At 34.6% G+C, this 14,132-nt stretch overlaps 1 protein-coding gene across 1 annotated transcript in view; it reads left to right on the top strand.

The window, feature by feature from the left end:
* LOC118197675 (serine/threonine-protein kinase 32B-like) overlaps positions 1 to 14,132 on the top strand; it is a 79,471-nt gene that overhangs the window by 16,241 nt on the left and 49,098 nt on the right. Inside the window, exon 3 of the mRNA XM_035369208.2 lies at positions 13,172 to 13,227. Within this exon, the coding sequence (XP_035225099.1) occupies positions 13,172 to 13,227 (56 nt within the window). The remainder of the gene's footprint in view (positions 1 to 13,171; positions 13,228 to 14,132) is intronic.

The raw sequence follows: 14,132 nt of genomic DNA, 5'->3' as shown, positions 1-14,132 counted from the left end.
AAAGAAAACGTTTTTCACGGACGATCAGCGTCGCTTGCAATTAACACGCTTGCGCCGCTCCTACACGTTCTTCTCTGTTATTTCATAACAGACTTTTCTGCTATTTCATAACATTCGCAAAGCACTAAATTTATACATAAATAATAATAATTTTCTGGTAATTCAACAGCCTTCATTTTGAGAGCAAGATGTGCAGGTTTGGACTTATCAGTCGTGCTCAGCTAGCAGAACTCTCATAAGTGTAGCAAATGTCTCCCGTTGGTGATTGTAAAAGGCCAAAACGTGTCCTTCTCTAACTACGGAAAGTAAAGCTATTCAGTCAGATAACACTTACATTAAAAGGCAAAACAGGTGGTAAAAATTTAGTCACCGTAGACTAATAAAGATTTAAATAAGGCGGTTGGGTTCATTTTCTAGCAGGCAAAAAACTGGTGGTTATTAAGAATAATAAAGTATAACAGAAAAATTGTATCATTCTAAATAACACAGCCAACTTCGATTAACCAGAATAAACAAAGTTTTATGTCCACGGTATCTGAGGACAGTTAAAAACACACAGAAAACAGAGTGCATTACAATTAAGAAAATTCTATCAACAGTTCATCTGCATTTGCAGTTTAATTTAGAAAGTTCTTTCATTTGATTATATAAATTAAAGTCAGTATTCAAAACGAAAAGAACACATTTCAAAACGATAAGATCAAGTGTTTCTTGTACACTTATAATGAGGCAGAATATATATAGATATAGGTATGAAACAGAAGATTAATAGCTGTGTGCCTCATTTGCCTTTAATTAAACTTTAATAATTTACAACTTCTCTTTACGAAACATTTAACAATATTTGTATATTCTAAATTTTATGTACTTAAATGATGTACCGTTGTGAATAAAAACGATCCTCAAGTGGTATGACATCATCTGCTATCACTGCTATTATCTCACCCATTTTTCTTTACTTTCTTATTGTTTTCCATAAATAATTATGTTTCATGCTGTGATATAAGTTTTTCTATAGTTTCGGTATAAATTGTTGGAATTTGCATTCTTCCGTTCGCGCCTGCGCTGAGCGGAAAAGGTGAACTATATAATCAGTAGCAGAATCCTCCCGACGGAGAGAGAAAGTGTGTATGGTGTCGACTGTGTGTCCTCCTGATTCAGCTGAATACTGTGTGTCCTGATAGCGGTGAAAACTGAGTCCTTTCTGATATGCCTATCCGGGGTGTTTGTCAACATGGCCAGTAGCCGGGATTCTCTCGAGCGTGGTGCAGCAATATGATGCATGGAATCCTAACATGGAATATCGCAGTGGAAGACTACATTGTAATAGGAATCTAGCCCAAGTATTCCGGATAATTTTACTACATCTCCAAGTACCTGCATCGTAAGATTTCACTAACGTGTCATGCATGATATGTTCATCTATTTTGCTAAACTTAAGAAAAGTCACCGACTAAATCTTATGTTTTCAATTTAGTGCAATTTGTACTCCTTTAGGAAAAGAACCTCAGTTCTACACATACTATTGCGTTTAACTCTCAAGGCCTTTTAAAGAACAAAAATAACATAAATAATATTAACTTTTTCCTTACAGGTCCCAGTTATTCCGCAACCCATTTAACATATTCCTGAGAAATCGGAAATTCTCTCTCTTTGTTCTAAAAATAGTAACAACCTTTCTGGTCTGTGTCACATTGCATAATGTTGATGACGTACCTAATTCTGAACCTGAATTCAAAATTTCGATATGTGGGCGAAACAAAAGGGAATCATTTTTAAGAGATGGTTACTGGAATGAAACCTGGGTCTACTATAAGAACGTTAACAGAAAATGTTCTTGATCGAGCCATAATTAAGTTTAAACTGTTGCCATACGAATCTTCTGAGGAAGAAAGTTTGGTGGGATTGAAAAAGCGTAATTTAATTAAGAATTGCTTCCACAAGGTGAAATAATTAATTTGATGAAATGTTGTTACCAGATGCAAAGCAAGCAGTAAAAAACGTTTGGAGTTAACAAACAGAGAATAGTCGTTTATCTGTTTGCTGTCGTTAATCTGCACGGCTGAAGATATATGGCCCTTTATGTCTTAAGCTGTTAGAGCCAAAGCATTGACATCTGACTGAGATGTTTAATTTCATCCTTCATATTCTCCGGTTATCTTCTCGAGGGATTATTATCTATTCCTTTTGTTAAAACATTATTTTTTGGAATATAGGTTTTAGTTCAATGAATGACATAAAAGTGTACTCTGAAAACGATTTTGCTATTAAAGCACAAATATTTTGGGAAGGTTTTCATTGTACAGCTTTTGGAGGAATGGGGTAAAGAAAAAGAGAAGACTATATCCCATATAACTCAGCAATAAAACATAAAATGTGAAAAATTATAAATGCTTTACTTACAATTAAACGAAAGAAACTATTGAGACAACCAAATACTACAGAATGCTCAACATAACCACTTAGAAATAGCATCTAATAACGTAAATAATTGATACTTTTGGCTTTTGTTCTTAATGTTTATTTTCAATGAGAGTAAAATACAAAATTTTTACAAAATATTTTTTATAATTTGCAAAACATCTTAAGTCTATACGAACCACTATGTTTCTCGCTATGCTGACTCTGTTACAGATAATAACAATATATGGAAGACTGAATAAGACTGTATTTAGTTAATTCTGGTATCTTTCTTTAAATAAGCAAATTTCTTAAAGACTAAATAAGACTGCATTTAGTTAATTCGGATACCTTTCTTCAAATAAACATTTATTTACTTATCTCCGAAAGCGAATCTTCATCAGAAAAAAGCCTCAAAGCTTATATTTCCGCATATTTGATTTAAAATCTGGATTTTAAGGCGAAATTATTCAATAGTTTTAAACCAGGCTCCTTTCTGATTACCGTAATAACAAACCATGGAGTGGTAAACAGAGCTAAGCAATATTCATTTTGAAAGGAGATATCTTCAAAAACCGATAGCCTTTTGATCATTTCTAGAAAAGAAATTTACGAACTATTCTGAAATTAATCGCTGTTAGAACACATAAATAACCTTTCCTGATCGCAGAAACCGATTGTAAAAATAAAGTTTACGAAAACAAAAGATCGTTTATCCACTAATCGGTCGTAACGTCCAGTGATCAGGTCCAAATGGTTTTTCCCAGGCATCAATAGGTATTTGGCCTACATATTTAATGACCGAACGAAATTAAAAGTAAAATGGTTTGTTGGTGTCCCGGAAACAAACGAACGTGGACGCCTATTGTCAATAATTGATTGCGTAGCCAACTGAAATGGTATCCTCTTAAACTTTACACACTCTAAAACAGCACTTATTCCTTACTTGCAAGGTATTCGCTGATTTAATAAACTGAAGGTGTACCTTGATATTATATTCTTTGGGCTGCTTTGTTAAAGTAAAAACTGTACTATTGTGCGATATTAATAAGAAAATTAACGAAAAATGAATTACAGCTTTTAGGCTAGGTCTGTTCGGAAGGAAAAAAAAGGGTGACGTTTTTTGTTTGTTTTGTGTAGAACTCAAGCATAAGATGTCCTGGGATTTAGCCCCTAAAATACGTAATAAACTGTGCAATATTAATAATAAAATTTACTTAAAATAAATTACAGCTTTTAGGCTACCGCTGTTTGAAGGTTGAAAAAAGGGGGACATTTTTTGTTTGTTTTCTGTAAAACTTTTGGAGTTCCTCCCTTTTATCTAATAATTAAATGTGGAGAAATCTAGTGAGCAACTAAGCGATAATCGCTTAAGTTCAGTAGCAGAAACATAAAACTCACTAAGGGTTAATGACCCTTTATCGCTCAAAATAAAGAATGTTAGTCGGCCACTTTCTCAGGGCGTACAGCAAAGCCTCTACTTGGTCTTAAACTCAAAAGTGAAAGAAATAAGAACTTAACTAATGTTTAACTTAAGAGATGTAGCCGAAGCTAACATAAATCTAACTAGTTGGACCCTAAATATCGAATTAGCTAACGAAGCTATCAAGGCACTGTAATATGATCGAGCGTAGCAACAGCTTAGAGAGACGTGTCCAAAAGATAAAAGCGCGCTAGTCAGAAATTCTGATTCTCTCTCTCTTTGGAAGACAGTGGAACTTCGACTTTCGAACTTCCACTCATTTCCATTAAACGCGATACTGAAAACACATTCTGGAAGGAAATTGTAAGCTGAAATTAGGATGGATAGGAAAAGAGCTTAAAATAACTGTTAAAAACTTAGGATAAACCTTACATCCTCAAGCATAATCTTAAAATTAAACTTCTAACATGCTTTCTTTTATGCTGACAGCATTAAGTTGTAAGAACCCTTAGTGATTTGACTAATGCTATAGTGGGCACTGATCAAGTGTTTATCACAATATGCCTTTATAAGGAGTACAGAGTTTAAAGTTCAATGTTTTTATTGTTGATTTTTATTGTTGATATTTCAGAAGCTGCCCAAATTCGAATTGGCAGTACTTATTAATAGGACGCTTCAATAAGCTTTTCTTAAAATACTACATTCTACTTACAGAGAATTTTCCATGCATTGCTTTGATATAGTGAATATCTGTTGTCATGAATTTGAAAGCTGAGCCCTAAATAGTAATAACGATTTGAAAAAAACAGCAATGGAATATGCTGGTTTTTCTACAGTATCTTTCCTAATACTTTTCTGAAATGTCATTGGTATGCACAGGGTCACGTTGATTTTGAGCTTAAAAATGGTCGTCCTTCTCAGTCTCGAAAGGATGTGAACACCCAAAATTTTCCGCGTTTGTTGCTGAAAAATCATTATTTGTCTCTCCTATTGATAATTGTTGAGTGTAAATTTAGTAAACGTTATTCACAAAACTGCCAGTCGACGGTATTTCGAAACCATTGTTCTCACCTTGAACCCCTTGCAATGACAATAGAACGAAACAAAAACTAATTTCTGAATATCATGATTTGATAGAAATGGCAGACATTATAAAGTTTTTAATAGTACCGAGAGTGGAAACTTGGTTCTCTGCTGATACATTAAACAAAACGGTAATCTATTTGAACTGGAGATGATTCATCATGGTCACAAAAACTTCATATGCAAAAATCTTTGAAATGAAGACTAGTTGAGCTCTTTTTTGAACAGCAAAGTGCAATTCAGAAGGAAAGTGTTCTTGAGAAACATAACGGTGAACTCTGTATTTTATAGAGTTCAGTGCGTTAGGATTAAAGCTCAACGGAATAAATGGATCTGCTGCACCGTAACTCATCGTAACACAGTTCCGTTCTCATCAAGCAGTTTCGGGCTGAACAATATGTCACCACTCTCGTTATTCACTAATTCTTCTCTTATTTCCGAAAGTGAAGTCTTAGGTCAAAGGTTATTTTTATAGCATTGAAGCGATTCAAGAAATGATAATAAAAGATTTAAACATTAATCCAAAAGATGATTTTTGAAAAGGAATCAAGCCAGGACAACGCGCCAAGCGTTGTATATATTTACGAGGAATGTATACTGAAGACAGAAAGATTTTTTTTTATCAAACTTCGATACGAGATTAGTTCTGAAACTTCATAGACAGTGTGTGTCAAAACACTGCATTAAAATTGAACATAAGGACAGTGAAGGAGGAATTAAGCTTTATTAAATTTAATTGTTAGTATAGAATAACCAAAATATGTTCGTATCTGAATCATTCAAATCGAATCTGAATCATAGGATTCACAATTTCTGCTTTACTAAACGAAAGAGTAATAACGGAAGGATAAACTTAAATTCAAACTAAAGAACGAATATGTCATAACAATGCCTGTCGCGCCACTATCGAACTCCATGAGAGGTAAGTTTCTCTGTTACGGAATGGCAACGAGAGAGATTGTTGTTCAAAAAGATGGATGATCGAACTGCGTTGTAACGATCATTTTTGAGGATGTTGCGTACTGTAAAATGAACTTATTACACTGTGCTAAATAGTATTAAAATGCTATATATTAAAAGATCTTTCATCTGATCTAAATTTTAACAAACCGCTCATTATTTTCTCTTAAACTCACAATGTTCACGACATCTTCTAGCGCCCCCGGGTGGGCGTGTTTGTTGGAAACATTTCGGATGAAAGAATAGATAGGGTAAGTTGATTACCTTATACTTCCGTTTTGAAGGTATTGATTATTGTTTTACTGAAGTTTAAAATACTTTTCGTGCCTAATTTTTATATGAATATTTTAAACTTAAGACAAAATGGAAGTGATGAAAAGAAACAAAACTGCGCAACGTTCAGCTTTTACTAAAGCATATAAAAGACTAGATGATCTTTTAAATGATGATAATGTTGATTATGAAGAAGCAGAAATTTGCTTTTATTTGTTCAAGAAAAAGGCAGAAACATTAGAATTGACGCACAGTGCTTATTTAGATACTATAACTGATGATAAAGAATTCGAAACAGAATTTGAAATAACAGAGGACTATCGAGAGAAGGCTGTTAGGATACAGTTAAAATCGGAACGATTTCTCGATAATATTAAGAGTAAATTAAACGAAATCCAAAATACATCGTCAGAGAGTAGTCAGAAATTAGTTACTGATGAAAATACATGTAAAACTTTGGTAGGCCAACTTCGGTAGGCCAACGCCTACCGAAAGTAGAACTTTATAAGTTCGCAGGTGATTTAAAAAATTGGCTTACGTTTTGGAATCAGTTTAAAAACATACATGAAAATAATAACTTAACGAATGCAGACAAATTCCATTATTTGATACAGTCAACAAAAATTAAATCAGAAGCTAGAGATATTGTAGAATCTTTTCCGGTGACGAACGAAAATTATCCTTTGGCTATAGAAAGCCTTAGTGAGAGATATGGGCGTAAAGAACTTTTAATTGATTTTTATGTTCGAGAGTTAATAAAACTTGTTTTAGATAACGCAGCGAAAAGGAAGCAGGATTCTTTGAGTAGTTTGTATAACAAACTTTCAACACAACTTAGAGCCCTGAGCAGTCTTGGTGTAACGACTGATCAGTGCGGAAAAATTTTATATCCTCTTGTGGAAAGTGCTATTCCTATTCACGTATTGCGATCGTTTGAAAGACAACGAAAAATTACTGAATCTGAACGAAACATTTCGAGTCTTGATGCAATAATTGAATTTCTGAAAAGCGAAGTTCAGTCAGAAGAAAAAATAAAATTAAGCAGAGCGGATATTTTTTCAAAGTCTGATCGTAAGCACTTGGCAACTAGCCAAACTATTCCTTCCGCGTCGGATTTGATGAATCATGAAGCAATACCTTCTTGTTCGTTTTGTTTAAAAGATCATGAAACGCGTAATTGTAAAAAGGCGTTTTATATTCCGTTAGATGAAAAAATGTCTGCGGTAAAAAAGAAAGGTTTATGCAGAATATGCTTGGTTAAAGGTCATCTCAGTAACCAGTGTCGATCAAGTGTTAAGTGTCAGATTTGTTCAAAAAGGCATTTGAAATTTTTTTGTCCTAGTCTTGAATGTAATAAGTCTAGTGAAATGCATAACCAGGAAACTGATGAGAAAAAAGAGAAAACAATCGATTCTTTGCATTCGCGTGCTACGAATGAAGTTTTCCTTCAGATCCTAGTTGTGAACATAGAGGGTAAGAATAAAAGGCGTAAAGTTAGATTAATGATTGATACGGGTAGCTCAAAAAGTTATGTTTTAAAGTCTACTGCAGAAGAAATGGGTTTTGACTTGCAATGGGAGGAAGAATTTAGTCACTCTTTATTTGGTGGAAAGAAAACTGAAATTTATAAACATCAATGTTACAAAATTTATTTGAGTAGCCTTGATGGTAAATATTCGTGTAAATTAGATGCTGTAGACCATGATGTTATTTGTAATGATATTTCAAGCATAAGATACGGTTCTTGGATTCGCGAATTAGGAAATAAGGGAATACGCTTAACCGATACCCAAGGGAATCCAGGCCCTATTGAAGTACTGTTAGGGGCAGACGTTGCAGGGAAGTTATTTACTGGCAAACGAGAAGAACTAAGAACAGGTTTAGTGGCTATAGAAACAAAATTGGGTTGGACTTTGATGGGTAAAGTACCTCAATCCGAACATCAGCACAATGTAAATATGACTATAGTTTCTATGTTATCTCAAGAAGACCTGCCTACTTCATCGTTGTGGGGCTTAGAATTATTGGGTATCCGAGATCCTGTTGAACAAAAAACTAAAGAAGAGTCAAGAAGAGCTATTATGGTTCATTTCCAAGAAACAGTTCGTCAATTAGAAAATGGTAGATACGAGGTTGATATGCCTTGGAAGATTGAGCATGCAGTCTTACCTGACAATTATGACCTATCTTTGAAAAGACTCGAATCTACTACGAAGAAGTTGGAAAAAATCGGATATCGTGAAAGGTATCATGAAGTCTTTAATGAATGGCTGCAGGAAGGAGTGATTGAAGAAGTTCCCCAAAAGGAGTTGTCTTTACCCTTGTTGTTGTTGTTCATTACCTCCCACATCGTCCAGTCATTAAGGAAACGTCCTCACTATCTTCCATGAAAATTAGACCCGTTTTTGATGCTTCGGCAAAGCTTTCTAATCAGCCATCTCTAAATGATTGCTTAGAGACTGGAATTAATTTGATTGAAACTATTCCGTCTATTCTAGCAAGATTTCGCTTACATGAAATTGGTGTGATTTCAGACATCAGAAGAGCTTTTTTACAGATATCTCTAAATGAAAGAGATCGAGACTTTTTACGATTTCTTTGGTATGGTGATGATGGTAGAGTGAAGACATTTCGTCACACCCGTGTGGTATTTGGCATTACTTGTAGTCCATTTTTGCTGATGGCGGTTATTGACCATCATTTATCCAAAGAAACGTGGAAAGAAAAATATTCTGAAGAATTTCTTAAAAAATTACAAGATAGTTTTTATGTCGATAATTGCGTAACTAGTGTACAAAATAATGACGAACTAGAAATATTCATCGAATCTGCAACTAATGTAATGAAAGAAGGAATGTTTGATCTCAGAGGATGGGAAAGTTCTGGCATTCCTGCATTTTCAGAAAGTAAAACATCACCGGTATTAGGACTGGTTTGGGACAAAGATTTAGATACCTTGGAAATAGACACCGAATTTTTTAAATTTGATGAAAGAGAAAAAGTAACTAAAAGGAAAATGCTTTCACTAGTTAGTCGAGTATTTGATCCCATAGGTTTCCTTGCACCTGTTATGATTCAGCCTAAGATTTTGCTGCAGGTCGCTTGGAAGAGCAAAGAATCATGGGATGGTGAAGTGAATGATGAAATAAAGAAGAATTTTTTAAAATGGGCAAAACAACCGAAATACCTCAAAAATATAAAAATTCCAAGATGGTTAGGTGTGATGAAGGAATCCAATTTAAGTATCCATACTTTTGTCGATGCCAGCAAGACAGCTTATGCGGCATGCATTTTCTTAAGAAGTGAATCCAGTATGGGTTCAGTGACTGTTCAATTACTTCAAGCCAAATCACGAATAACTCCAACGAAGACTATTACTGTACCACGACTTGAACTAATGGCTGCTACCATAGGGGCTAGGCTGTTTAGTTCTGTGAAGCAAGCTCTAAAACTTCCCAACATCAAGACTTACTTTTGGACAGATTCTTCCACAGTTCTTGTGTGTATAACTCGTCGAGAACAGTGTTCGGTATTCGTTACAAACAGAATAAGTGAAATTAGAAAATTGACAATTTCGGAAGATTGGTTCCATATTTCAACTGACCAGAATCCAGCAGACATTTTGTCAAGAGGTTGTGGACCTAGGCAACTTCAGAAACGCAAGTGGTGGCAAGGGCCAGCCTGGTTGAAGAATCCGAAGGAGCAGTGGCCAAAGTCAGCTGTAAATATTAACGAAAAAGAAGTAGAGATAGAGAAACGAAAGTCAGTCATCTCTGCTAGTAACACAGAGCTAGAGTCAATTCCATTACAGTTAGCCAGAAGATTCTCTAGATTTTCAAAGATGATTAGGGTTATGGCTTGGATACTGCGTTTTCAACCAAAGGCCAAGGACTTAAAATGTAAGGAACTTCAAAATGAAGAATTGTTAAATGCACAAAGGACTATTTTCCGTGTAATACAAAAGGAATGTTACTCCAATGAAGAAACACGAAAAAATTTTAAAGGTCTTCTAATATTTGAAGATGAAGAAGGAATTTTACGATTGAAGTCCAGATTGATAAATGAGGAAGAATCGAAAGATTTTATTTCTCCAATAATTCTACCATCGAAACACCTGGCAGTGAGAAGATTTATAGCCCAAGAACATATTGCTAACAAGCATGCTGGGACATTAACTCTACTGACTATTTTACGGGAAAGATTTTGGATAGTGAAAGGGAAAATAACTGTCCGGAGTGTTATCAAAGAATGCTTAACATGTAAAAGGCAAAAGGTAAAACATCTTGAGGTACCTTTTCCGCCTCTTCCAAAAGACCGAACAGAAGTAGCAGCAGTTTTTCAAGTATCAGGTGTAGATATAGCTGGACCTCTGTTGACTAAATCTAAACAAAAGGTGTGGATAGTACTTTTTACTTGCGCCGTATTTAGAGCTGTCCATCTTGAGCTAATACCTTCACTGAGTACCAACGACTTCATCCAAGCTATGCGTAGGTTTATAGCCAGAAGAGGACGAATTTCTGTGATGTATTCAGACAATGGTACTAATTTTACAGGACTAAATAATGCTCTGAAACAATTAGATTGGACTACAATTGAAAGTGAATTTAGAGTCAACGAAATTCGTTGGAAGTTTAACCCACCCTCCTCTCCATGGTGGGGAGGCTTCTGGGAACGCTTGATTGGGATTTTGAAAGATCTTTTGAGAAAAAATCTTGGACGCTCCTGTTTGTCTTACGAGGAATTGCAGACTCTCGTCTGTGAAAGCGAATCTATCATGAACAGCAGACCGTTAACTTACATATCCGACGAACAAGATCTGAAGACCTTGACCCCCTCAATGTTTCTTCAGGACATTCCATTAAATGATGTTCCTGATTTGGATCAAATTGAAAAGACTAATATTGTTTTGAGATGGAGACATATTCAAAAGGTTCGTGAAAATCTAAAACGAAGGTTTAAAAGGGAGTATCTGGGTTTCCTTCGTTCTTCAGTTAACAAAAGAGAAGATAAAATAAATGTAGGTGACATAGTGTTAATTGGTACAGATGATAAAAAAAGGCTCCATTGGCTGCTAGGGAGAGTACTGGAACTCTTTCCAGGAAAAGATGGAATCATCAGACTTGTGAAACTGCGAACTGAAAAGGGAAACATATTAAGACCAATCCAACGACTGTATCCTTTGGAATTGACCCCAAATTACGAGCAAGTCGTATCGGAACCTCAGAAGGTTTCGGAAGTGGTAGCTGAAAATCCTGAGCTTAATACTGACTCTAATGAAGCTCTTCGCGTGTCTCGCTCAGGACGAAAAATAAAACCAGTTAAAAGACTGGATTTATAAACTTCTAAACAAACTTTTGAACTTTCTGTGTTTGAACTCTAAAATATTGATTTCTATTTGCATTCTAATATTTTGAAATATTTCTATTATTATTATGTACGTTATTGTTATTTCAAAATTGTATGTATGTATTATCATTATATTACTGTTTTGAGTTTGTATCCCCAAACTCAAGGTGGGGAGAATGTCGCGCCACTATCGAACTCCATGAGAGGTAAGTTTCTCTGTTACGGAATGGCAACGAGAGAGATTGTTGTTCAAAAAGATGGATGATCGAACTGCGTTGTAACGATCATTTTTGAGGATGTTGCGTACTGTAAAATGAACTTATTACACTGTGCTAAATAGTATTAAAATGCTATATATTAAAAGATCTTTCATCTGATCTAAATTTTAACAAACCGCTCATTATTTTCTCTTAAACTCACAATGTTCACGACACTGCCTACTGATAGAAAACTCATATAAAAGGATGCCTATACGAAATGAAACAAAACAATAATGACATAGAGTTCTATTATTTTTACTAATAGTTATTTTAATTTGTTAGCCTTTTCTTTTTTTTCCCCGTTTCTTCATCACTTTGTAAATTAGTTAGGGTGAACACAAGTGTATTTAAACTGAAGTAGCGATAAATTTAGTTAGAGAGTGGTTTTGGTATGGAGAGCGCAAGTTGTTATTTCTACCAGCTTTCTGAACTTTGAATCTCGGCTTTGCATTTTTGCCGCAGAAATTATTAGCTCGTCGGTGTAAGTGTCTGAATCAACCTGCTAGGTTAAATCGAATTGTGTAGTCTTGCACTACTAATTAGCTTTGAAATTAAATGTTACCTTATCTTTTAAATTCCTCACCAGTAGATGGCAACTTGGTTCAATAAAAAGAGTCTTTTACACTCTTCCCCTGTAGTATTCATCTTCGAGTCTTCGCAAGAAGTCTCAAAATAGACTTTTAAGTATATCTAGTTAAAGTGTATGTTAACAAAGAAGACTGAATCCTACAACATGACTACAACAATCCATCAAGAAGCCAAATATCAGAAGATGGCCACAAAAAAATAAACAGTTATAAGACGGCAGGAAAATTAAGCAGAGTTTTATACATTTGCTTTGCATTTTATGTCAAAAATCTTCCAAGACCCCCTCGCCCCCCAAAATAGTAAACAATTTTATTTGTTAAGTTTCGTGCACAGTTTTAAATTTTATTAGATTTTATTTGTTTGGAGAGGAAGCCGCAGAACCCCGTACTATCAGTTCATTTAAGAATCCTGCACATATTATCAAGGTTCTGCACAGCCCTCGCACTCGCACTGCACCGGCCACGAGGTACAGCGGTCCAAGTAGTACTCCACATGTACTGCCAGTGGCACCGATGTTTGTGTCTCTAATCCTACTGGCGGATCTCTCAGGATGAGAAAATCTACATTTTAAACAAGTGCTGCAAAAAGAGTATCTAAATAACCTTTTCTTGGAGCATTTTTTTCCTTTCTAAGCAGAAAATCTAAGAATTACCCAATTTTTATGAATATTATTCTCTTTAAGCATTTCAGGAATGTGTTCCTTTACTAATGTATTATCTTTACAACTTTACGATTTTATCTTCATTTCTTCATATTTAGAAATTCATTCTATAGCTCAATAGATTCTATGAAAATTTTTTCTTTTTTGTTTACTTGAATGATCAATTTTATTTCACAGTTTCGCCAGATAACTTCCGCATCATTAAAAAAATTGGGAAAGGAAGCTTCGGAAAGGTAAGTATTGTATTTTATGTTATAATTACTTTAAACTTATCAGTTATTGTTTTCTATAAAATGTAAAAGAAATAATATAAGTAACACAAATTTGAAAAGAGAAAAAAAAAACTATTACTGTTTTACAGTGATATAACGTTTTTGGTAATATTTGAATTCTATTTATCGGTTTTCATTCTTAATATTTTAAAAAATAAATGTATTAAATTTTTGCTTTATTATACAAGTATATGTACCAGAGGAACAGTTAAGATGCATTTTATATCATTTTAAAATGATACTGTAAAAGTCTGCGCTGTCAAAAATTAAGTTGCACAAAATGTTATAAATTTGTGTACAAAAGTATTGAGGGAATTAATAGTTTTTAACTTAAAAGCTCGAAAATGTTTTTCAGGTTTAGTTAGTAATGTTCTAAGAAATTTTATGTTATTATATCCTAATTTGCTATTGTAGTAGTCTTCGAAACCTATTTGCATATTACAAGTAGCCCATTTGATTAAACAAATTATCTGCTTTCAAATTATTTTTTTATACACTGCTGGCCATTAAAATTACAGCAGCATGAAGGAAAGCAAATACAAAAAAGATATTTATTGCACGTAAACAGTATGGAGACAAAATGATTAAATTTGTAAACATTTTGCAGGTTTACAGGGGTGCGAAATTAGTAGAAACAGCTGCCACCCCTTTCAGCTAAAACTGCCCTTACCCCATTAGGCATGGAGTCAAATTGGGCTTGGATGACAGAAAATGGGCATATCATTCCATGCTGCTTCACTTCTATGCCATACTTCATCAACAGTGTTAGCTGGAGATGGGTGGTGGGCCAGTCTCTCAGCAACCCATTACCAGATGTTTTCAATGGCTGACAGATCTGGAGACCGTGCAAGCCAGGGCAGCAATTG

The sequence above is a fragment of the Stegodyphus dumicola genome, chromosome 5 (genome assembly GCF_044657685.1).
Source record: "Stegodyphus dumicola isolate Sdum_Otavi_A_Nest chromosome 5, ASM4465768v1".
Taxonomy (NCBI): domain Eukaryota; kingdom Metazoa; phylum Arthropoda; class Arachnida; order Araneae; family Eresidae; genus Stegodyphus; species Stegodyphus dumicola.
The sequence above is the reverse complement of the archived record's forward strand: the minus strand, read 5'-3'. Positions and strand labels throughout refer to the sequence as shown.